At 39.4% G+C, this 25986-nt stretch overlaps 1 protein-coding gene across 1 annotated transcript in view; it reads right to left on the bottom strand.

The window, feature by feature from the left end:
- The window catches only part of atad2 (ATPase family AAA domain containing 2), a 54094-nt gene that overhangs the window by 18646 nt on the left and 9462 nt on the right, over positions 1 to 25986 (bottom strand). The window contains exons 2-18 of the mRNA XM_078539872.1: positions 25338 to 25501; positions 25029 to 25072; positions 23095 to 23254; positions 22873 to 22978; positions 22322 to 22412; positions 21252 to 21371; positions 20075 to 20189; positions 19583 to 19693; positions 15784 to 15892; positions 13017 to 13132; positions 11392 to 11566; positions 9072 to 9160; positions 7291 to 7450; positions 5866 to 5956; positions 5404 to 5718; positions 2961 to 3084; positions 913 to 1099 (exon numbers count right to left, since the gene is read on the bottom strand). Coding sequence (XP_078395998.1) covers positions 913 to 1099; positions 2961 to 3084; positions 5404 to 5718; positions 5866 to 5956; positions 7291 to 7450; positions 9072 to 9160; positions 11392 to 11566; positions 13017 to 13132; positions 15784 to 15892; positions 19583 to 19693; positions 20075 to 20189; positions 21252 to 21371; positions 22322 to 22412; positions 22873 to 22978; positions 23095 to 23254; positions 25029 to 25072; positions 25338 to 25501 — 2277 coding nt within the window. The remainder of the gene's footprint in view (positions 1 to 912; positions 1100 to 2960; positions 3085 to 5403; positions 5719 to 5865; positions 5957 to 7290; positions 7451 to 9071; positions 9161 to 11391; positions 11567 to 13016; positions 13133 to 15783; positions 15893 to 19582; positions 19694 to 20074; positions 20190 to 21251; positions 21372 to 22321; positions 22413 to 22872; positions 22979 to 23094; positions 23255 to 25028; positions 25073 to 25337; positions 25502 to 25986) is intronic.

The following is a 25986-nucleotide window of genomic DNA, read 5'->3' on the forward strand; positions in this document are numbered from 1 at the left end:
AATCAAAAATCTCAACCAATGTTTTGCACCTGCAAATGCCCCATGCGTAATTTTCTTCCACTACACTGCTTCCAGAGTTTGCCTTCCGTGATAATTGTGAGCTTCTCCATCATTTCTTTAACAGGCAAGGTAAGTGAAACATTTATTTTCAAAGGAGACTCTCCAGGGTTGTTGTGTTTCAAAGCCACTCTGCCAGTTTGATACAAATTCCTTTACTATTCCCTTTCCCATCCTGATCCACCCAAAACTGAAATAAAACCCAGACAAATATCAACCTTGCTGGCAGAGCAATTTAAAAATAAGACACTTCAAAAAAAATCTTCAATTTTGATGAGAATTGAGACACCAACCTTAAAGCTGTTTACTTCACCCATTTCTTTCAGTTATGCTTATCCTATTTAAATATAATTTTTGAAAGCTTTTAGCACCACTCTGGGGAAATATTAATTTGTTATTCTCACACCAAGTTAAACCACGGCAGGTAGAATGGCAAAAAATTCATTGTGCGCACAGAGGAGAGAGTTGTGTGGGACAAAACGAGTTCATACGTGACCTGGAGAGATGATCAGTAATACTGACTTTTTTTTTTAAAAAAGAAAAGAGCTCCAGGAGGCATTCATTTTGGATGATCTGAAGTGATTTACAGAAAAGGATGCAATGACAGATCCCTGGTGTAAAAAATGCAATATTACAAGGTGAAATTGTACAGGTGACTTTATAAATTTGTTCTGCAAAGACAGAATTTAGTTTATAAAATAGCTTCAATTAAACAAGTATTTATAGTCACTTCACTGGAAGCATGCAATCAAACTACTATGTCTAATTTGATTGATATTTTTACTATTGAAAAATGAGCAACTTCATTCCCACTAAAATATGCATCCAGATCATTTCAACCATACAGAATCTTACCTGTGCACAGGTTTCTTCAGGTGATGTAGTACTGACACCATACAATACTGGAAGGTCTAGCATATGCACCTTGTATTTCTCCAAACTGTGAAGCAGTGCAGGGGCAAGATGTGAACTCTGACCTAAACCCGGTATCCCAGCCAGCAGTAGCCTTGGTCTGTAGGAAGTTGGTTGGTGATAGGCACACCTAATGATAAGTTTTTTAAAAATCATGCATGTTTACTGCTTGACTTCGAAATACCTGCTTACAATACAGTGCAAAAAGAAACAAAATTCAACTGTCAAAGACAAAGTTTAGAGATTTTTTTTAATGTTATGCTTAAGTTTGTTATGTTTTGCTTGTCTTATGAGGAAAGGTTAGACAGACTGGGCTTGAGTGAGGAGGGTGACTTGATTTAAGTATAAAATCCTGAACAGTCTTGACAAGGTGGACGTGGAAAGGATATTTCCTCTTGTGGGCAAGTTCAGAACTAGAGAGGTACTGTTTTAAAATTAGGGGTTGCCCTTTTAGGACAGAGACAAGGAGAAATTTTTCTGAGTGTTGTGCAACATTGAATATTTTTAAGGCGGAGGTAGATAGATTCTCTTGCCCAACAAGAATCTAAGATTATCAGGGTAGATGGGAATGTGGAATTTGAAACACAAGCACATCAGCCATAAACTTATTTAATGGAGGAGTAGGCTCAAGGGGCCGAATGGCCTACCTCTGCTCCTATTTTGCATGTTTGCAAGTGCTGGGCAAGAATGAGTGGGCAATAGCAAGACTGATGTAGGACATCTTCAGTTAATACTCCCTTAGACTGTTACAGTACTAGGTTGTAAGGAACGATACAGGATGCCCTAATCTTCTAAAACGAGCTATACAAATTGGTCACCCAGATCACAGAAAAAAGGCATATTATTATTGTGTTTCTTCTGTAGCATTAACACTTGGTCCTGACTCCATGTGTGCATCACCAAGTTGTGCAGAATTAAGACGGTATGGATATTTAAATTAGTGTCCATTTTAAAGTGATATATTTTGGCCTTTTTTTGAAGCTTCCATTATAAATTATGTTCATTTTTATGAATGCAAAATGCCTGTGTAAACTTTCCATGCCATAATTTCACCCATCCATTTGTGGTGATAATGAAGCACCTCCATCATCAGGTGAGTGCATTATAGTGTGACAACTTTACATAAGCAGTTTGTTTTATAAGCATAGTTGCATTTATATAATTCTTTCATGTCCCCAGGACATGGCAAAGCACTTTACAGTAAATGAATTACCTTTGAAATGTAGTCAATCTTTTTGGAGGGAAACAGGGCAGGCAATTTACACATAGGAAGGTGTCACAAACAACAATGAAATAAGTGCCCAGTTTATCTGTTTTTGGTGGTGTTGGCCAGGACACCAAGAAAAATCCTCAACTCTTCCTTAAAAAAACCATGGGATCTTTTACATCCACCTAAGCAGACAGACAAGGCCTTGGTTGAACATTGGATCTGAAAGACAGGCACTTCAAGGACGCAATACCGTACTGAAGTCCTGGAACGTTAAATGTGGAGATGGGAATTTATCACAGAAAAATGTTCGCAGAAGGTGTGCTTAGTTTATGAAAAAGGATAAGGACAGATTGGCAAAATTCAGTGAATGAGAAATTAGAAAATGAATCCCCAAGTTTACTACTTAAATTTTGACAACATATATAGCTTAAAGCTTTAAATGCTGAACATTCTGTAAGTTTGTTATATTTATCTCCATTTCTCTTTTATTTTAAAGAAAACAAATTACTAGTCTTTCACTTTCTCACTAAGTCTGCAAAATCTATTCCTGAAGTGTATGGGTGGTCTGCTACTCAGTCTGCTTGCACCAATTTAGAGTCAACTCTGGAGAAGCGCCCCACCGTGCCCCCCCCCCCCCCCCCCCCCCCCCAGTTTTTTGTAATGCCCCTCAAGTGGTATGGCCAGGAGAAAAACCATGGACTGAGAAAACACACTCATGGTTATACCCACTACCTATAGGCAAGTAAAAATATTCTACGGAATATAACGGAAATCTTCTTACCTGTTGTAACAGAGGAAATAGCCATTATGCCCCTGCTTACTAGGTGATTTTTGAAGTGGTCCATCTTCAAAAATAGATGGACCTTCATCATCACTATAGATGCCATCATTTAGTCTTATTCCATCTATTAAGGAGAAATCACATCAGTCATATTAAATTGATTTGAGAGAGCACACTTTCTCCCTCCCTGCGCACCCCTCCAAAATGAAATCTGAAATGGTCATCAGCAAACTACCAGCTGAAAACTGAACACGTTTTACAGCAAATACCTTCTAGAAATTTTCTTGCAAAACAGACCCTTTATCTTGTGGCATAACATGATGAAATATTCCGATTCACTGAAAATAGTGATTTTTGATAATGCCCTAACAGAACCAACAACTTGTATATAAATATATAGCAACTTTTAACATATTTTGAAGCTTTCAAAAGTATTTCACAGCAGCATTCAAACAAAATCTGAAAGCCTTATAAGGAGATATTAGGACAGGTGACCAACGTTTGGTCAGAGGTAGGTTTTAAAAAGCCTCTTAAAGGGTGAGAGAGAAGGGGTGGCAGAGGGGTTTAGGGAAGATTTTCCAGAGCTTAGGGCCTAGGCAGCTGGAGGCATGCCTGTCAATGGACAAGTGAAGGGGAAAAGAAAAAAAATCAGGAAATCTCAAGAAGCCAGAATTGGAGGAATGGTGAGTTCGCAAAAAGTTGCAGGATGGAGGAGGTTAGACCATGAAGAGATACAATAAGCAAAAAAAAACTGGTTCATGATAGCTATCAGCTTTCCAGCCAGAGGATGATATGGAGATGGGTCTAAATGAATATTCTCCCTATTATCAGCTTAATACTTATACCGGCTTTTATATGTTCATCTATTTAGGTGTGAAGGGGTCAGTAGCTTCCCATCTTTTAATGTAAATAAAACAACCTATTCAAAGATAGATTATAGTAATCACTACATTTCAAAGAACATGTCAAACCACAAATAGACTGATGGATGACTGTGGGCAGCATAAAACACTTGAAGCAGGTAGAGTAACATCATGTTTTTAATTACTGATGTCTAGGATGGAAAGAGTGAAAGGAGGAATTAGGAGCATTTTTTTCAGAGTGAAACTGATAATTAAGGTAAAAATTGAATGATTTGAAAGGGAATTGTACAAATGTGAAAATGAATGTAACAGGATATGGTAAAGACAATAGAAGGACAAGTTCACAGGAACTAGCAGCAGCACAGACACATTTGACCAAATGGCCTCTTCCTGTCCTAAAATTTCTATGGCAGCACAAATCTTGCAGTGCAAAAACTGAGGCAGATTGACAGTATAGATGCAAGTACCTCTGACTTCTGAGGTGCAAACTGGAATCCTGCCTTTGGAGCTAGGATCACTATAAACAGACAATGCTTACAACTAAGATGTAGGTAGGAAAAGAGAATGTGATTTTAGCCTGCAGCCCACCCACCCTCCTTAACCCAATTACAGAAGATTTTATCACCAATTACGTGTCCATTGCTTCTCTGGACACTGCCACTGTTTCCTTTTTCTGCCACTCTATTCTCACTGTTGTGATTATGTTACTGAACTAGCAATCCAGAGAATGCAAGTTCAAATTCCACCATAGCAGTTTGAAAATTTGAATTTAGTTAAATTGTTTTAAAAATTGGAGAATAATTGGAGAATTTGTACCAATACAAATGACAGTGAAGCTACCAGATTGTCAAAAATCACAACTGGTTCACTGTCGTCATTATCCAGATGACGTAACTTCTGTCCCACACCAACATGTTGACTCTTAGGTGCCTTCTGAAGTGACTGAGCAAGCCACCCAGTTGTCAGGATAACTAGAGATAGGCAATAAATGCTGGTCTTGTCATTGACGCCTACATACAGAGAATTAACTGAATAAAGGACTGTTATCACCCCATATTGTAAATGGAATTTAACAGCAAAGGTGGTTGCAAGTCAAAGATGCAAAACCACTTTAGAAAGTGTGGGACTGTAAAAAGGCTATGTTAATCAACATACAATTAATACTGACAGCAAACATAACCACACCTCTACTGAAGAAGTGCTATTAATGTTCAATTGACAAAAAATAAACAAAACTCAGGAATAAGTAAAGCTACTAATGGCTGATTTGCACAAAGATTGGAGCGATTTTCACCAACTCACACCTTCAGGTGAGTTTCCAGTAGTTAAAACACTGCCTTCCATTAAAAATTAACAGCGCTTGCCTGGAATGCGTGTCTCCTGCCCCGATAACGTATTCAAGTCTTTGTTTCACTGTTAACCTCTATTTTTGGAACAGGATGGATAGCAAGTTAATATGCTGTCATTTCACCTTTAATTCTGTATCTCAATCCAACCTAGATTGAAGGGACCAGCTGCAACAACCTGTTGGGCCAAATGGTCTGTTTTAGTGTTGTAAAAACCATGTACACAATTCTCACCAGTCCCGCCATTCGTTTTAAAATCTTGTTCTGCGTGTGGGAAAATCTTTCTCAATGCTTCTAGAATTCTATTGAAGGTGTTTTCTAGGAGTGGTCGGACAACAAATGATAGTACTTGTCCAGGTGAAGCCACAGTCCGCTGAGAAGCAGGTACTATCTTTTGCATGGCCCTCACAAAATCTTGTGCTTTTATGCTGATGGAAGAAACATCTAGTTGCAATTTCTCACTCGTGACGTAGATCTGGGGATAACGGCGGCGCAAGGCACACAGTGCTGCTTCAGCACAAACAGACTTAATATCAGCGCCACAGTAACCTGTGGAAAAAAATGGATTGATGAGCACATGTTAAGCAATACGTTCAGTTAGATAAAGCATAACTGAACACTAAAACATTTAAGATTGTACCTCATGAGTACATAGCCAGTTTATTCCTCACTTACCCACTGTAACTGATTACTTACCTACACACTTTTCTGCAAGTTCTTGGAGAAATGCATCCGATGGTTTTGGATTCCAGTCCTTGGTATGGATCTTTAGAATCTCTTTACGGGCCTATAGGCAAAATGAAAAGAGCCAAAAGACAAAAACAGAACAATTTCATAAATGCTGATAGACGACTCACTCATTTCTAGTGAAAACTGACTTTATGCTTCTGCAAACAGCATTGCTTTTAATTACACTGTGAATCTAATGCATAGGTTTGCATGGCCTGAAAAGTGGGGATTGTAATTTAAACAATAACATCGGTGCCACAAGAACATGAAGTGAACAATGCCACCACAAGTAAAATAATGGCCTGAATTTTCCCGTCTGCGATTTGGGGGCGGGGCCCGCTTGCCGACAGGAAAATGACACAGGATGACGTTGGGAGGAACCCCCAATGTCATCCTGGTCCATTTAAATATTGAGGAAGGCGGGCGGACAGCAAAATCAGCTGTCCGCCCGCCGACTTGTCAATGGCCAATTAAGGCCATTGACAGGATAATTAAGGTAGTTAAAGGCCCTGCCTGTCCAACCTTAAGGTTGGCGGGCAGGCCAGGAGCTCCAGCAAGCAATAGAAAAAACATAAAACCTCATCCACTGGTGGGATGAGGTTTCATGTCCACTTTAAAAATGTTTAATAAAGTTTGTGTGATATTTATTAACATGTCCCATCTTGTGTGACATTGTCACATGAGGGGGACATGTTAATAATTTTTTTATTTTTTAAGTTTGTAAAACTTTCACTGATCTCCCTGAGACAGCACTTAGTCTCAGAGAGCAGTGCGCTCTTTGACAGATGGGGAATTCCACCCCCCCCACCCACCCACACAGGAAGCGCATTGCGCTTCCCGTCAGGCAGGCCGCTGGGCAGGCCTTAATTGGCCCGCCCACTTAAAATGGCGGTGGGGCCTGCTTCGGTGGCGGAGTTCAGCTGCCCGCCCGCCTGCCAACCTAGGGCAAAATTCTGCCTAATAAGTGTACGCTGAATTCTGTTTTGCCTCTTGAATCACACTTCTACACAATGTTTTAATCCCTCGCCCTCCACCAGTGGTCAGATAGTGTACAGTCCATCAATCCTTGTTTGTAAAAGTCCATAAAGCTTCCCTTTTCTCCAGTATGCTCTGAACATCAGCCTATTTTGAGCAGAATTTCACTGAGAAAGTTATGGAAAACATAGGCCAACAGCAAGGTCTAGGGAGTGGCCAGCAGCATGTTTCTCTGCCATTGTTGCTGAGTGACATTGAGGAACTTCCAAAAAGAACAAACTTAAATCAGTTGAGAGAAACTACACGAGGTATTCGTGCAAAAATATAAAAAAACTGCAATCTTCCCATTTTGGGAATCAAAGTTATTAGCTTTATATTAATTTAATCCATTAGCCAAGCTAACTTGCTAACACTTACATCTTTGTCTGGGAGGCCAAAAAGAAATTCCCTGTCAAATCGTCCCGGTCGTCTTAAAGCAGGATCAATTGAATCCAGTCTGTTTGTTGCTCCTATTACCACAATCTCACCTCTGCTATCCAGCCCATCCATCAGTGCTAACAAGGTGGAAACTATAGAACTGAAGAAAATGTATAACATTGAAAGTAAATTACAATAAAAATGTAAACACTATAATTCAAGCTGAGACTTAAGTGTAGAAACATGTAACTAGGGAATTAAGTTTTTGGGCTTTTTTAAATAAAGATCACAATCATAAAAATGTAGAATTTTGAAGTTGGTGCTCTGTTGAAAGTGCCAAAAAAGCAAAAAAAAAGCAGAGATAAAAACAAAAAACTGCGGATGCTGGAAATCCAAAACAAAAATAGAAATACCTGGAAAAACTCAGCAGGTCTGGCAGCATCGGCGGAAAAGAGCAAAGTTGACGTTTCGAGTCCTCATGACCGTTGAAGGGTCATGAGGACTCGAAACGTCAACTTTGCTCTTCTCTGCCGATGCTGCCAGACCTGCTGAGTTTTTCCAGGTATTTCTATTTTTGTTTAGCAAAAAACAATGCATTCAGCATTTACGGTTCTCCACAAATCCATTTTAAAAAACCATTACACAGAAATTTATCAACTATCTCATCAAACTCTACATTCTTTTCTTGATGAATAATGAGGTCCTGCTTTAGACTGAAAGAAAAAAGGCAAGCTGAATTCAGCTAAATAAGGTGGAGGGACAAAATGGAAAATATACATCTAAATCTGGAAAAAGAAAATGAAAATGGGAAAGCCGATCTATAACTAATTACTCAATTTCTTTCGAATATGCAACTATTGCCAATTGAATTTTATCATATAACAAATAGGAGGAGTAGGCCATAGGGCCCCTCAAGCCAGCTCCGCCATTCAATAAGATCATGGATAATCAGGTGAAAGTCACTTTTACTTTTCCACTTATTCCCATATCCCTCAAGTGTCCCAAAATCTAATCAGTCAATACTCAACCATTAAGCATCCACAACTCTCTAGGGTACAGAATTCCACAGATTCACAGCCCTCAGTGAAGAAATTTCTCCTCATCTCAGTCCTAAATGGCCTGCCTCTTATTCTGAGACTGTTCCCTGGTTCTAGACTCACCAGTAAGGGGAAACATCCTATCTACATCTACCCTATCAGAATCTGTAAGAATTGGTAAGTTTCAATGAAATCACCTTTCATTCTTCAAAACTCTAGAGAATATAAGCTCAGTCTCCTTAATCTCTCCTCATAAGACAATCCTGCCAAACCAACAATTAGTCTGGTGAACCTCCATTGCAATCCCTCTATAGCAAGTATATCCTTCCTTAGATAAGGAGACCAAAACTACACAATATTCCAGGTGCAGTCTCACCAAGGCTCTATATAATTGTAGCAAGACATTTTTACACCCATCCTCAAATCCCCTTGCCATGAAGGCCAATATACCTTTTGCCTTCCTAACTGCTTGCTGCACGGTAGCTTTTAGGTGACTCATGAACCCTGTGATTATGATTCCCTAGTTCTAGATTCTCCAGCCAGATAAAACCTCTCAGCATCTACCCTCTGAAGACCTCTTAAGAATTTTACAGTGAAGACATTCTCAGCTTCAGCAATTGCACTCCAATTCAGACAAAAGTAGTAAAATTGAATTAGTAATACATTGAACATTAAATAACACCAGATTACAACAATAACAATGCTGCAGAGTACTGTTCAAAGAAAAAACTTTTGCATCTTTACCTGTGTATCTGATCCTGCCTGCTGGAACGAACAGGGGCTAAGCCATCTACTTCATCAAAGAAAATAATTGAAGGACGCATAAGATAGGCCTTTAAAAAAAAGTTACTTGTATCAAACCTCAAGAGGGAAACACAAAATGAATTGTCTGAAATCAATTACAATAGAAGACAAAAAAGGTTGGATTAAAGAACATTTTGAAGCAATATGGCCAAAGGTCCAGTTCTGGGTCCACTTTTGAAGTATATATAATTTGGGCATGGAAAATACAGCAATTTTCTAATGACAAAAAGATAGGGAGCTTGGCATAGAAAGGGGACAGGTTCGATTTTATGCAAAAAAGTATAATGTAATAAGTTTTGGGGTTATTACCAGGTAGTAAAAATATACTCAAATGACTTATTGCTCAGAGACCTAGGGATTTAAAATACATGATTTTCTGTAAGCGAGTGTGCAGGTAAATAAAGGCATAAAAATGCCAATGGCAGGTTGCATTTTATAAATAGATACAAGAAGAAAAAAGATAACTATAAATGCAATGATCAATATTTAGACCACAACTAGATAGTTTTAGGCATGCAATTACAGAAGGACATTGAAGTTGCAGAAAGAAAACTATACAGAACTATAAGGATGATACCAATGATAGGAAATTAGTCATGAGGAGAGGCTGGTGATACTGGGACTATTTCCACTGGAATTAAAAGTTAAGATTTACTAGAAGCTTTTAAAAATGAAGGGCTTTATAAACAGATTAAAATTGTACCCTGGGCTTTACAAATAGGGCATAGAGTACAAAAGCAAGGAAGTTCTAATAAAACAGTCTAAAACACTGGTTCAGCCTCAGGTGGAGTACTGTGCCCAATTCTAAGCAACACTTTAGGAAGGGTGAGAAGGCATTAGACAGGAAGCAGACAAGATTCACAAGAATGGTTCCAGGGATGAGGAACTTCAGCTATGTAGATAGATTGGAAAGCAGGGGCTATTCATCTTGGAAAAGAGAAGATTAAGAGGTGATTTAATAGATGCATTCAAAATCATGAGGGGTTTGGACAGAGTAGATAGTGAGAAACTGTTTTAATCGGGGTCGAGTGGCCACCTTCTGTGTTCTATGATTCGATTCTATGAATGAATAAGGTGAAGATGGGGGCGAGAAGTCACCAGCACCCAGTTTCAGGGTTACACAGCCGCCAACGCAAGCCTGTATCAGAATGCTAGAGGCCAGTCCAAAATTGGACCCTGGACCTTATCTAAATTGGTGGAGGTGCGACAACAATTCTCCCTTTTGCACCAACAGGTTTAAAGGCTACCTACCTCACCAGCAGAGACCATGCATCGTACCCATATGCAGCAAGACCTGAACAACATTCAGGCTTGGGCTGATAAGTGGCAAGTAACACAAGTGCCAGGCAATGATCATCTCCAACAAGAGAGAATCTAACCATCACCCCATGGCATTCAATGGCATTACCATCGCTGAATCCTCCACTATCAAAATCCTGGGGTGGGGGGGCGGGGTTACCATTGACCAGAAACTGAACAGGACCCGTTGTATAAATACTGTGGCTACAATGCAGTGAGTAACTCACCTCCTGACTCCCCAAATCCTGTCCACCACCTACAAGGTAAAACTCAGGAGTGTGATAGAATACTCTCCACTCGCCTGGATGAGTGCAGGTCTAACAACACTCAAGGAGCTCAACGCCATACATGACAAAGCAGCTTGCTTGATTGGCACCAGATCCATCACCTTCAACATTCACGCCCCTCCATCACCAATGTACAGTAACAACAATGTGTACCATCTACAAGATACACTTCAGGAACCCACCAGGGTTCCTTCAACAGCACCTCCCAAACCCACGATCTCTACCAACTAGAAGGACAAGGGCAGCAGATGCGTGGGAATAGCATTACCTGCAAGTTCCCCACCAAGCCACACACCATCATGACTTGGAACTATATTGCCATTCCTTCATTGCAGCTGGGCCAAAATCCTGGAACTCCCTTGCTAATAGCACTATGGGTGTGGTGTACCTTAACCACATAGACTGCAGCGATTCAAGAAGATGGCTTACTACCACCTTCAAGGACAATTAAGGGTGGGCAATAAATGCTGGCCAAGCCAGCGACGCCCACACCCATGAAAGAATTTTTAAAAATGTTGTCCTATATGCACATATTGCTTTCCTGGGTATAAAAGGTCTTTTGTTTTTAATGAGCTAGGTGGCAGCTCAAAAAAATTTGCATTATTTTAAGAAATCCCAACTTAAATGTTTATTAATAACCATACTGTGGGAAAAGGATCAAGTCTTCCATTTACCTGATCAAAAAGTAAGCGTAGCTGTCGTTCAGATTCTCCTACCCATTTACTGAGGCAGTCAGCACCCTTTCGCATGAAGAAGGACACCCTCCGGTCTCCATGGCTACACTCATTGGCCAGAGCTCTGGCAACAAGGGTCTTTCCTGTTCCAGGAGGGCCACAAAATAAGCAGCCTCTAAAAATTGAAAGATGAGCAACTTTTAGGAGTATTTTTTGTGTCAAGTATTTACGAAGGAAGAAATATTGAAGTGACAACAAGTTCAGTTCTGGTAGATTCAGTTCTAGGCCCTGTTGCACATCACCTGCAAGTTAACTGCAGGTCATTACTGACATTGAATAAGTAAACAGCAACACAAGCTAGCTTTACTTGAAATTGAGAGAGCTAGTAGGTATTAAAAATATTTCCCAATGTTTTATTTTTGCACAATTAACTTAATTATTTAGTATTATTTCATTTCATTAGTTATTTTCTACATCAATATACATGCAGGTGTTCATTTTGTCACAGATTCCAATAAATGCTGTGCGAGTCTGAAGCAAAATACAATGGCAAAAGCAGGCAATCCAGCTCTGAACAATTCAACTTTGTGGCCTTAAAGACCTCATCTCCATTTCACCAGCAGAATAATGAAATGTGGTCACTCCGTAAACTTCTGTTCTTTGGACCTCTATTGCCTGCATTCTAACTCACACTAAGCCCCATTCTCCATCACCCATACTGGGACTATATTGACTCCAGGGTCTGGCAATTCAATTTTAAAATTCTCATCCTCATTTTCAAATCCCTTCATGGCCTCCCCCCTATCTATCTCTGTAACCTCCTCCAGCCCTATTAACCCCGTTTATCTCCACACTCCTCCAATTCTGACCTCATGCATGCAATTTCTTTCGCCTTCCTTTGGCAGTCATGCCTTCAGCTGTATCAGCCCCAAGTTCTGGAATTTCCTCCTGAAATCTCCCCGCCTCTCTCTTCCTTTAAGACTCTCCTTAAAACCAACCTCTTTGATCAAGTTTTAGGTCGCCTGTCTTAAAATTTCCTCCTATGGCTCAGTGTCAAATTTGGTTTGATAACACTCCTGTGAACTGTCTTGGAACCTTTTACTAAGTTAAAAATGCTATATAAGTGCAAGTTGTTGTTTGAATTGAACAGCATCATCTGATTTTTCATCAGTAATACCACAGCACATGCTTTAACAAAGAATCTTGTACCTAGCATGGATCCATTGCACATGATACTGCAATTTTTTTAAAAAATCAATGAGCTGGAGCTTAGAATTTGTAAGCATGTTCAATTTCCCTTGTATGACTGCAGCAATTCACAATCATCTGGATTTCCCATTAACAGCAGCAAACTTAAAGGGATAAGCTAGGTTAGTAGCTAAGCAGCATAATTTCTCCCAGATCACTGACTCTGTGAGCAATATCAATGGGAAGACCAGAAAGTAATGCAGCTTACAAACTAGCACAGCAAGAACTCAAGCTAAGAAGCACGAAGCTTAAAAATCTAATATACAATCTGTATTTTTTGTTCTCCTTTAACATGCTGACCCCAAATTTCAATTAACCACCTCGGTCCACATAAAACAGCATTATTTAAATTGATGAGCAAAACGGCCTTCATGTACCTTGGAGGCTGAATCTTAAATCTCTCAAACACTTCAGGATAAAGCAATGGAAAAACCACCATCTCCTTCAGTGCAGCAATATGGCTTGAAAGTCCACCCACACTACTGAAACGAACCTAAGAATATATAACAAACAAATGCCACTTTCAACAAGTAATACGTGCAGTCATCCTCCTCCCAGACATTGGTAAACTAGAATAAACTGGATTGACATTATCTAAGCACCCTCTTATAGATCTCCCCATTCATGCGATAACATTCTGAATACAGTATACCTGCCTTCATTCATCTATTTCGCACTGTCAAATCAACAAAAATGAATCTGACATAGGATGTTTAGTGAGTTCTACCAAATATAACAAACGTATCCTACTGGCACTGGGGTTCATGGCATTAAACTTACCAGGATTCAAAAGGATTTGAAAAACTGCAGAACTCTCCCCTCCCTCACCTAAAAACCCAGAGGCACAAAGAAGTACTTGATAAAAGCTTGGCTTCTAGACAGCATTACTTTTTACAAAACTGGTATTTTTTCTGCTTTTCTGTAAAATTAACGGCCATTGGTATTAAATAAGCAAACACAGGGCATTACTCTGATAGTTGCAACTGAAACGGTTTCTACTGCATGATAATGCAGAAGAGGAAAACAGTAGCGTCAGTATAAAATCTTTTCCGAATCCATCTAGAAAAGTTTAAGGTCTATAATATTATACTGCTGAGCCTTCATTGCTGCTGACTGATCTGTGATCCAAGTGTTAACCACACAGAATCTTTTGGCACAGGAGGCTGCCATTCGGTCCATCTTGTTCCTCCTCTTTGAAAAAGCTATCCATTTAATCCCAACCCTGTGCTTCCCCCCAAACCATTGCTCTGCAATTTTTTCCTTCCCATTAATCCATTTCCATTTTGAAAATTACTATTGAATCTGCTTCCACTGTTCGATCAGGTAGAACATTCCAGATCATCATAACTTGTTGCGTAAAAAGATTTCTCCTCATTTCACCTCTGCCTCTTCTGCCAATTATCTTAAATGTGTCCCGTTTGGCGACCCTTCTGCCCCTAGGAACAGTTTCTCATTTGCTATGTCAAAACTCATGATTTTTAACACCTCTATTAATTCTGCCCTTAAATTTCATAACACCAATTAAAATTCAAATCAAAAGAATAATGGTATCTAAATATAAAATCATCAAGGATCCCATTAAAGCATACATGAATGCAGAAACTGTTATACAAATCAAATGATCTGCAACCCAGTCAACTAAGGGCAAATTCCAACTTTAGGGTGTAAATGGTCAACAAACTCCGCCCTTCCCCAGGTGAAAAGGATGACACCAAGCCATGTCAAGAGAGGCCTGGTGAATTGTGTTCAGCCATCCTGCAACCAGAATCAAGCTCCCAGGAAGGACAGAGTAACTCAAGTTCCTGATGGCTGTGGATAAAATACACCATTTACTAACCAACCTGGAAGTTCTCAGGTTTCAATGCTGCTTTGTACTAAGCTAACTCTCAGCCAGAGCAACAAAAAAGAGACTGCAATACACCTCAGTCTCAAGGACCTGGGGTGAAGAAAAGGAAAAAATAACAAGACAGCAATGGAAAAGCACCATCTCCCTCAGTGCAGCAATATGGCTTGAAAGTCCACCCACACTATCGAAACGAAACTAAGAATATATAACAAACAAATGCCACTTTCAACAAGTAATACATGCAGTTATCCTACATATGCTTTCCTCCCAGACATTAGTAAACTAGAATAAGCTGGATTGACATTATTTATGCACTACAACACTAAAAAGCACTACAACAGCATTCCATTCTTACAAAGATCCTTCTCTAGGTGGGGCAAAGTCAGGAGGGAGAACGTGGCTTGAAATGATGTTGAAATTTCCAAACTAAAAGCACATTGGCCTCTGGAAACTAAGTATAAAAGTGGAAAGGATTTAATAAAATTCATTCAATGTCCTGGTCATGCTGATCTTGTTTCACAGCTTTGAATCCCAAAAACACCAGTAAGAAAGAGAAAACATTCCCAATATCCCAGCCTGAGATGGCGAGCTTGTTCTGGTTTGGTAGCTGTGGCGTTTAAAGAAAGCTACAGCCTTGGATTCAACTATGGAGCGAGAGGTTAGTGCCCTCCCTATTCACTCATTTCTTATAGTTTCATTGTGATGCCTACTTAAGAGCACAGCACAAGTTATTTTTTTCAAAATTCCACAGGATCATCCAACCACTGAACTTGTCATGATTCATCCCTACCCCTTCCCTCCAGCTTAAAGACCCAATCAAATTGGCAATACAGGGCTCCAATCAACGTATGTGCAAGCTGCAGTAAAGACAATAGCTCGCTTCCTTTCATGAAATGCCCACAAGTTCTAGTGTGCTCCCGCACACAATAACTCGCCTATCTAATAAAGTACATTCAGAGACAGAAACTGAAAACCAGCAGACAAAATTGAGGCAGTGGTTTTCTCAGAGAAATTAGTTTGAGCTTGGAGGAAACTACAAGAAGCCTCAGCAAACAAGATAAACACTAAGTGCAAATCTGCCACTGATGACAAGAAACCTTCATAGTTGCTGGCAATTCAGTGCAAGTAAAGAAGGGGCCATCAAATGACAATGGATTAACAGCTATTCCCAATTTCTATAGATCTTTTAATTTAACATTTGGTGATCGACTTATTTTAAATAAACTTATTTTTGAAAGAAACAAATGAGTAGAAATAATTCAAGATTTGAGGGAAAAGCCCAAATTTCCTTAACTCACTGAAGTGTCAATTTGCATTGGATCCACATCTGCCAGGCTAGCACCTATTTTCATCCGATCTTTGCGAATTCCTTTCAAGTCATCTTTCCTAACATTCAGTGGAAGGCATCTAGAAATATAAAACAATTTTAACTGTGGTGCTGTAGACAACAGCTTGCCTTCCCATACTTGTACATGTAACTGTAAACAACTGATTACTGAAATAATGCGAAGGGGGCAAAATTTAAACAACATAGCAAAATAGTACACCTGTGTGTCTTGTGCCTCTTATCCTGCTGTAGAAAAGCAGCTGTCTTTTAGGAGGAAATTTACGAGAAAATCTGCCCACTAGGCACGGACATAAAATCTCTGGATGCCATTGGTAAGCACATATTTTTACATTTTAGACATGCAGCTCAGATCAAATATGTTATTTATTTCATATTATTGTAATTGAAACATTTACTTACACTGCATAAATATAAAACAGAAAATAAATAGGAAATGCTCAGGTCTGTGGAGAGAAACAGAGTTAAGTTTTGCAGAGGAATTGGATCAGATGCTGAAAAATAGAATCTTTCCAAGGATGCTGCCTTAACCTGCTTAGTACTTCCAGCATTTTATATTTATCTTTCAGATTTACAACATTCATGATATATTGCCTTTCATACAATTGCCTTTTGACCAATGAGGAGAAAAATAAACTCAGCAGATGACACTGCCCAGACTTTGACAATACTGTGACATTAAAAGCAGACATGAAATGAGCAAAGCCTCCAAATCATTTCTGTCTGGAAGTATTTAGAAGAATGAATAGACAAATCCAAGATGGATGAGCAGGACAGCAGGGTAAATCTTGTCCATTTCCATAGCAATGGTAGGCAGATCTATTAACTTTAAAAATTCTGTGCATCGTAGATATTACAAGTGGTAAGCAAATATTATGAACAGATGGACAGAGTTGAGATCAATAAGTAAATGTTTTCTTTTCAACAGAAATTACAAATGGAGGGATGGGGTGGCAAAAGCATAGACTTTTCATATGAATACAAAACTTTAAGGCGTTTTCAGTTCATTCAAAAGTTTTAGCTTGCCTGTACGGATTTTCCATTGCTTCACCAGACATGCAAATTGGTAGTGAGATCCCTTCTCTTGGTTCTGTCAGTCTTTATGGAATGGTCCCTCATTTCCCATCATTTTTATGGTCCCTCGAAGCAATAGCTTACATTAGAACATACGAATTAGGAGTAGGAGGCCATTCATTCCCTTGAGCCTGCTCCACCATTTGATAAGATCATGGCTGATCTGAATGTGGCCTCAAATCCACTTTCCTGTCTGCCCTCCATAACATTTGTTTCCCTTGTCAATCAAGAATCTAACTCAGCCTTCAATATATTCAGTGACCCAGCCTCCACTACTCTGAGGAAGCGAATTTCACAGACTAACAACCCTCAGAGAAAAAAAATGTCCTCATCTCCACCCTAAACAGCAGCCTTAATCTTGTTTGAATTGGAACTTTTCGTCTGTCCTTTGCTCTCTATTCCTCCCTGTTTCAGTCCTCTGGAGTCTAACTTAAACCGTAGCAAGTGTGCTCATTTCTGGCCATTAATACAGGAACCTTCCACAAATGAAAACCATGCATAACAAATTCTGCTATGCAATGCAGCATTATGAGCAATGTTAATTCCTTGACCTCAGTTACTGCCAACCAAAACTCCTGACACAAAACTCACCAGTAACTAATACCTTTTTCAAATTCCAGTTCATCTATCAGTGTTACATAAAAATGACAAACCTCTCAAATCTCTTTTTAAAATGGTTTACTTCACTGTGTATTAACATCACTTCAACCCATCTGCCTCTGAACCACTTCTACAATATTCATGCCACTGCCAGCAATAAGAGGGATGATTTATATTCAAACAACAAATACTACAGTTATGATGCAAGCCTCTTTTTAAGAGAACCAAATGACATCATAATTACTTCTAACTACATTTAAATAACCAGCCTAAAAAGTTGTGGCTAAAGTGTGGCATTTCACACATGTACCAATTGAAAATACGTATGACAGGTACTGGCAAAAGGAAGCCACACATCCATAGGTAATATTATAATTTTTTTTAAAATTTAAAAACTTTAATTTAAAATTTTTTTTTTCTTTTTCAGCCGGCGCAGACGCGATGTCTTTCTGTGCCATAACTTTTCTATGGCCTGAATCTTCTGGTCGGCGTGCGGGGGCGGGCCCCGCTCACCGACACGTAAAATGACGCGCGGTGACATCAGGCATGTGTCCCGACGTCACCGTGTGTCATTCCGATCTTCAGTTCGGCGGGCGTGCACCGGAGTCGGCTGCGCACCCACCGAACTGTCAAAGGCCTATTAAGGCCATTTAACATCCAATTAAAAGAATTAACAGAGCTGCCCATCCAACCTTAAGGTCGGCAGGCAAGTGAAGAGCCCAGGCAGCCTTCGCATTTATCATGAAGCCTCATCAGGTGGGATGAGGTTTCATGAAGGCTTTATAAATCAAATAAATTTTTTATTAAAATCCAGCTCATGTGACACTGTCACGAGGGGACACGTCTGAATAATTTTTTTCTATTCTTTTCTTGAAGTTTTCATAATGAAAATAATCTCCCTGAGGCACGGAGATTTCTGCACTCTTTCACGCGCATGCTGGTCCGCCCACATAAAATGGTGATGTGCAACTGATCGTGGGCGATCAACTGCGTGCCTGCCCACGCCCGCACAACGGAGAGAAAATTCTACCCTAGGATTCTATAATCACAATGGCACTAACCTCATTATTTAGGATACATTTCAGCCCATTACAAAATATACAAGCTGTAGATGAATACAAAGTGAAAGAGTAGCTAGCAAAATAGATTTTAACTCAAACTTATTGCAAAATGTTTCTCTTCCCTCTCACACCCAACTAACTATAAAGCTAGTTTTAAAAAAATACTGCACTCCACAAGTTATTCAATTTAGTGCTCTAAGATTTAAAACGAAAGACCACAGATGAGGAATAAAACAATCCTTCATTTTTAAAAAAATTCATTCATGGGATGTGGGCATCACTGGCTGGGTCAGCATTTATTGCCCATCCCTAATTGCCCTTGAGAAGGTGGTAGTGAGCTGCCTTCTTGAACTGCTGCAGCCCCTATGGTGTAGGTACACCCACAGTGCTGTTAAGGGAGTTCCAGGATTCGACCCAGCAACAGTGAAGGAACGGTGATATATTTCCAAGTCAGGATAGTGAGTGACTTGGAGTGGAACTTCCAGGCGGTGGTGCTCCCATCTGTATACTGCCCTTGTCCTTCTAGATGGTCATGGGTTTGGAAGATGCTGTCTAAGGAGGCTTGGTGAGTTCCTGCAGTACATCTTGTAGATGGTACACACTGCTGCCACTATGCGTCAGTGGTGGAGGGAGTGAATGTTTGTAGATGGGGTGCCAATCAAGCAGGCTGTTTTGTCCTGAATGGTGTCAAGCTTCTTGAGTGTTGTTGGAGCTGCACTCACCCCGTCAAATGGAGAGTAGTCCTGACTTGTGCCTTGTAGATGGCTTTGGGGAGTCATGAGGTGAGTTACTTGCCACATGATTCCTAGCCTCTGACCTGCTCTTGTAGCCACAGTATTTGTATGGTTAGTCTAGTTTAGTTCCTGGTCAATGGTAACACCTGGGATGCTGATAGTGGGTGATTCTGCAATGGTAATGCCATTGAATGTCATGGGATGATGGTTAGATTCTCTCTTGGAAATGGCCACTGTTTGGCGTCAATGTTACATGACTCTATTTCTAAAATGCGCAACATACCTCAAAAGTGCTTGGTTCCTTGTTTTGTTTCTTCTTCTCTCAAAATGCCCTTCCTCATCAGAGGATGAGGAAGAGGAGGTAGAATCACTGCTGTGTATTGCATGCCTTCGCCTTCAACAAGATAAAATTCTGTAAGCAGACTTACTTAAAGTTCCACACACACTAATTGCATTTTAAATTCCCAATATATCTTTGATCTTCTATTGATCAAACCAGCAAGTGCAAGGCCATTTGTTACCTTTTCAGAGACTCTAGGACAAGTTTTAAGAATTTCTAAGATTAAGAATTACATTGATGCTAATATTCACATATTCTTTACATGACTGCTGCGCAGTTAGAAAGTATTTTGTTGGCAAGGTATTTGTTTGGGATCAAGCAGATGACAAACAAGTCAATTAGTTGGATTATAGGTGCCTTGAACCCTATTACTAGGAGAGGCTGTTAGCCATAGACTAAACATTTTAGATTGCCAATTATAATTTCATTACAAACCTGGTCATTTTTCTCTTGCAGTAAGGACTGCAAGAGCCAGCAGTACCAAATCGAAATCTTCGTCGTACAGGAGAAGCTGGGCCACGATAAAACATTGTGCGTTTTTTTTTAGGTTCTGATAGAAAGAACATAAATGAAGCAATTTCATCAGATTCTTCTAGTATGTACACACAGCAGACAAAATTTTCCCAAACACCTTATAAAAAGGCAGATTGGCAATTACCATTTGTTCGGCAGTTTCATACCCATAAAAGCCAAAAATGAGAATTTGCAGGGTCACACCACTATTGTGTAACTGAAGGAGATGTAAAATAAATGCACTGCTTTTAATGAAAAGATCTAACTGTATTGTTGTCAGAAAATGTACAAAGGTGGTTTAATATTAATATACTTTGTCTCTCAATAGATTGACAGAAGACATAGTGGGAATCGACCTAAACTCTGACGCATAATTTTATGCTATATAGATTCATTGTTAGTCTTGGGCTGCACATACAAAGATGCAGCATACGTGTAAGCAGGATTGGATGTGGGTACTTGTAATGCGTAAGCAGATGGGCATGTTTGTATATGCATCCAGTCTTTACAACAATCTAAAACAAAATCAGTTTACAAAGTGCAAGCTTGAGGCTTTAAAGACCAGGCCAAGGTAACGATGTTACAAACCTGAGTAACCCGCTTTCTGGAATTGGACTAACGAACAATGATTAAAACGGATATCTGAGGCAACTAAGATACCATAGTATTATTGCCCTCTCAGAAAGCCCGCTGTAAAAACTTTTTGCCGCAAGTCAAAACTTTTCATCCAGGTAAGCCTTCATTTCTCCTTGCCTTGGAGAACAGGAGACACCCTGATAACAGTGTAAACAGAATACAGCCATCCCGACTTCTCTAATCTCCAGGGTAAGAAGATAATGATCTGTAAAAGCCTGTCACTACCTATTTCTTTTATTTGGAGGTTCGGTAATGTAAAGTATTAAAGTAAATAAATGAGAGAGAGAGAGAGTCACTGATTAACTGTTGTCACATTCCAGCAGCCAACTCAAGACTACCAAGGGTGCAGAAAGCAAGGCCAAGAGGGAGTTTTCATTAAAATAAAAATATAAACATGGTGCCTGAGGGAGCAAGAGAAAAAAAAGATTTGGATTGAATCACATCAAGTAAAAAGCAGTTATACCTTCACCTGGAGCTTGGCATTGCACAACAGCTTTCCTCTGACGTAAATAGTAGCGATTTTGAGTGTCCTCCTCACCATCCTCATCTTCTCTATCTTCAGCCTCTTCTTCCTCAGATATTTCTATAATTACAGGTTTGGGAAATTATTTGTTAATTCAGAATGGATAGTAAGGGAGGACATACCATATACACATTTCTCAATTTAACTTGCTTATGAAGCTACAAAATCAACTGGGGAAAAATAAGCTCATCATGTTCCTAACCAGATTGTCCTCAAGGATAGCTATAACTTCTCCCATTTAAGATGTTAAGAAGAAATTCAGGTATCTAAAGATAGATTTTTATCCAAAGTCACAAAGTTAATAGCTTATAATATTGTATGAATAACTATTCAGGTGCAACTGAAAAGATGGAAAACAGCAACAACTTGGAGAAGCTTTAGTGTCTAAATGGCTTTTATTTTCAATTTATACATGTGTTAACTCTGATTTCACCTCATCACCATGGCATATTTCAAACATTATTAAAGTTATTTGAATTTTGTGACATTTAAACCGGTCAGGGAGGGTAAACCTACATTTATACATGTCAGCATGTGCATCAGGTGACAGTTCCTGAATATACCCGCAAGTACTCGTTGAGTTCAGTATATAGTTGAACCCAATGGGAACCCAAAAGTTTTCCCAGTCAGGTTTGATTCTCATTCTGTGATGAGTTGACAGATCACAGTCCAGAATTGTAGTCAAGCACTGTTTAAAGAAGCTCCTTATCCTTCAGAGTAATAGTTACTGTCACAGGGAGTGAGACACACACATAAAATTCTCCCTCTCATCAGCAATCCCATTGCAAGTACAAATGAACAAGCTATCCAATTTAAGGCACACCCAGTCTTTTCCCTATAACCCTGAAAATCATGAGCTATTGTAAGCAGAAGAGAGATCTTGCACTTGCCTTAATCTGTCTTGATATGTTTATTTAAGCAAGACTTTTTTTTAATAAAAAGAGGCATAAGAGGAACGGGAACAGAGTCAAAATTGTCTTTGCACAACTAAACCTTTATATGTTACTTACCACCACTCCCATCCTCATGATCTTCTGTGGTTTCTTCATCTATTGTCTGAACTGTCCTCTTTCTCACACACGAATACATATCCAGATTTTCCTTTAAAGCAAAAAAGACAGCATCAGAGAATCAACTTTGAAAAACTCTCACCCTTTGACCAGGTTGTGACTGGCTTCAGTTCAGTTACTCTAAGATAAAGCACTAAGCTTGAAAAATAAAATCAATGTTTTGGGAACTGTCATGATTAAACAACACTGCATGATTCTATAGTTCAGTACAGAACTCCCAACTTCCCCAACAAAAATAAACCACACACCAGCCAAGGCTACAAAGGATAGCCCATATCAACTCTACCATATCAGTCAACAAACATGAGTATTCAACCCAACACATGCATGGTTTCCAAGCATTGGTATTTGTCATTCAATCACCTCCCCATCTCCCCCAAAACAACCAACATCTCTAACTTACTAATATTTCAACCATACAGTAGTTCAATCTAGTCACATTCAGATGCAGTTCACAAATTAAACTTCAACTATTTAAAGTGCAAACTTACTTCTTCTTCTGTATCATTAAGTTCTCTTAAATTCTCCAATTCTCTCATTCTCTGACGACGCAGTTTCTTCATGTCATCCATTTTCTGCAAAACAGCTTCTGCAGTGCTGTCCAACAAATGTTTGCAAATGTTAAATTCCAGTAACAGATTAGAGGCATCAAGATAGTCTAATTCCTAATTACTGAATCATAAGCAGAGAGAGGAAATTTTCCCCATTCTTACTTTGTTATCAATTTATCAAAGAGAACAGATTGGTTTAGCGTGTTGTATCGATTTCTTCGGAGCCGACAACTGCGCCGCACTTCTGTATCAGTGCCTTCATGTACTCTTTCATCCACTTCCATTTCAACTCTGTTACTCCGAAGTGTTCTGGTGAGTGGAGCTACATTCACGAGAGAGGACACAATGCATGACCACTATGTTACAAAGTGCATACATGTCTATAGCATTTAAAGCCACATTTTGCTTCTCTAAATGACTCAAGATTGCTTTACAAAGTATTAAAGTATTTACAGCACAGCAACAGGCTGTGTGACCCAATAGGTCCATGCTCCACACAAACATCCTCCCACCTTTCTTCATCTAACCCCACCAGCATATCTTTCCATTCTTTTCTCCCTCATGTACTTAGCTAGCTTCTCCTTAAATGCATCGACACTATTCACCTTAACTACTTGGCAAGCAAGTCCCACATTCTAACTGCCTCTCAGGGTAAAAAAAAAGTTTCTCTCAAACCCCCTATTCATGGCCCCTAATTCTGGCCTCACCAGCAAATGAAAACATCTCTATTGCTACCCTATCAAACCCTTTCATAATCTTAATGGCCTCTGTCAAATTTGTATAGTACAGAATAAATATGAATAAACAAATAGCAAAATGACTCCGAGCTGCGCTTCCAGCCCTATATCCTCTACATCAAAAAGCCCACCTACTTTCACTTTGTAATGTTTCTGGTCTCCTTCTCAGTTCCAGCCCAACTACAGCTGAAATTTTCATTCATGTTTTTGTTACCTCCACTCTCGATTATTCCAATGATCTCCTGACTGGCCTCCCACCTGTAACCCTTCATAAACTTGAACTCATACAAAACTCTGCTGCCCTTATTCTAACCCATAACAAGTTCCTTTCACCCAACACCTCTGTACTCAACCACCTACATTGGTTCCCAGTCTACCAACAGCTCAAATTTAAAATTCTGTGTTCAAATCCCTCCATAATCTTTGTCCTCCTGATCTCAAACATCCTCCAGCCCAACAACCTGCTTCCAATTATGTGTTCCTCCTACGTTCATCCCACTCCTTTCACACCAATGGCTATCGTGCCTTCAGTTGCCTTGGCTCCAATTACTGGAGTTCCCTCCCTAATTGCTTCTCTCCTCTTTTAAGAAATTTATTACAACTCTGCTTTGAACAAGCTTTCAGTCATCCCAACTACTACCTCCTTCATTGGCTCCATGTCAAATATGGTCCAATTACATTCCTGTGAAGTGCATTTTCCCTATGTTAAAGGCAAGATGTTGTTGCTTAATGGGATACCTAATTGAGCCCAATTATACAATGTTGCCCAATGCAATATATTGCTACCAGGCCCAGGTAAATGCTCTGGGGACATGGGTTTGAATCCCACCATGGCAGCTGGTAGAATTTGAATTCAGTTAATAAATCTGGAATGTAAAGCTAGTCTCAGTGATAGTGACCATGAAACTATCAGCGATTGTCGCAAACACCCATCTGGCTCACTAACGTCCTTTCGGGACATCCATACCTGGTCTGGCTGACATGTGACTCCAGACCCACAGCAATGTGGTTGACTCTTAACTGCCCTCTGAAATGACCTAGCAAGGTCAGTTCAAGGGCAATTAGGGATGGGCAACAAATAATGGCCTTGCCAGCAATGCACACATCCTATGAAAGAATAAAACAAAAACTTCCAAAATTTTTAGAATAGCTACAATTTCGTTGACAAAAATCAGCAAGCCCCAATCCAATTACAAAATTAACAGCCTCGTTTTTGCACAGTGCATACTTCAAAATAAAGGATTTAATTCTCCTACAATTTATATTATTATAGGACTTATCCCAGCAGATTTAATTTAAAATACCCCAATCTATTAAGTACATATTAGTGAAATACAAAAATGCAAAAGTTTGACTTGCCTTCTTTATCATTACTTTTGTTGATTTGAAGTCTTACCGATTGCCTGCAGAGAGAAGAGCAGCTCTTAAATACTGAGGTGAAAATGTTTTGTGAGGAAGAGATAATATTCTTGGAGTTTTCTGAACTTGGGTAATTATATTGTATTCCTGTTGCAAAGCAAATGGCGCTCTCTGGTGGCAACAAATACAAAAGTTGCAATACAAAAACAATTGAAATTTAAGACAATCCAATGCACACAATGCAGAAGGAAATCATGATACTCCAAAGTGCTCGATATAATATCCATTATTTATGAACACTTCCTTTACCTGGTAAAATGCCGTACTTCCATCCTATTGTCATGCATCTCTTCCACGCTCTTTTCATTGCAGCTCGAATCTAAGGAGATGTCAGTTTGCAACTGACTTTTCCTTCTCAAAGCAGGGGACAGATTACCATTGCAGTTCTCTTTCACATCATCAGACAAATAGCTCTGCAGTGAAACAGAGTGTTGGATGATTCAAGCTGTAAAATTTCTATGAACATCTGTTACATGGTAGGCAATATTTATCGTATAAATCTAGGTTGGCTGGAAATTAGCAGAAATGATTCCTGGACCACATGTCCAGAAGTCAGGAATAAGCTAACTTTTACATTTTTGTTGCACAACTCCTGTACAGTGTCCTAGCCCATGTAAAATTGAGAGTGCATTTGGGCTGGGGGGAATCCTCCCAATGCATTGAGGTCCTGTCATTTTACTTATTATGTCAGCATTGTCATATTTCAAAATTTGACTATTTCCATAGAAAGTCTGTCAATTTTTCTGACATGTCATTTATTGTTTAGTCTTTAGGGAAAACAATCTTCCATTTAATATATTAACCACCTTTGTCTGAATGTCCCCTTTTCAACTTGTACAAATGCACTGAAATTTAAAGCCAAACATTACTTATCCAGATTCTTGGACCCTTCTTCCAC

Source organism: Cetorhinus maximus, chromosome 4 (genome assembly GCF_964194155.1).
Source record: "Cetorhinus maximus chromosome 4, sCetMax3.hap1.1, whole genome shotgun sequence".
Taxonomy (NCBI): Eukaryota; Metazoa; Chordata; class Chondrichthyes; order Lamniformes; family Cetorhinidae; genus Cetorhinus; species Cetorhinus maximus.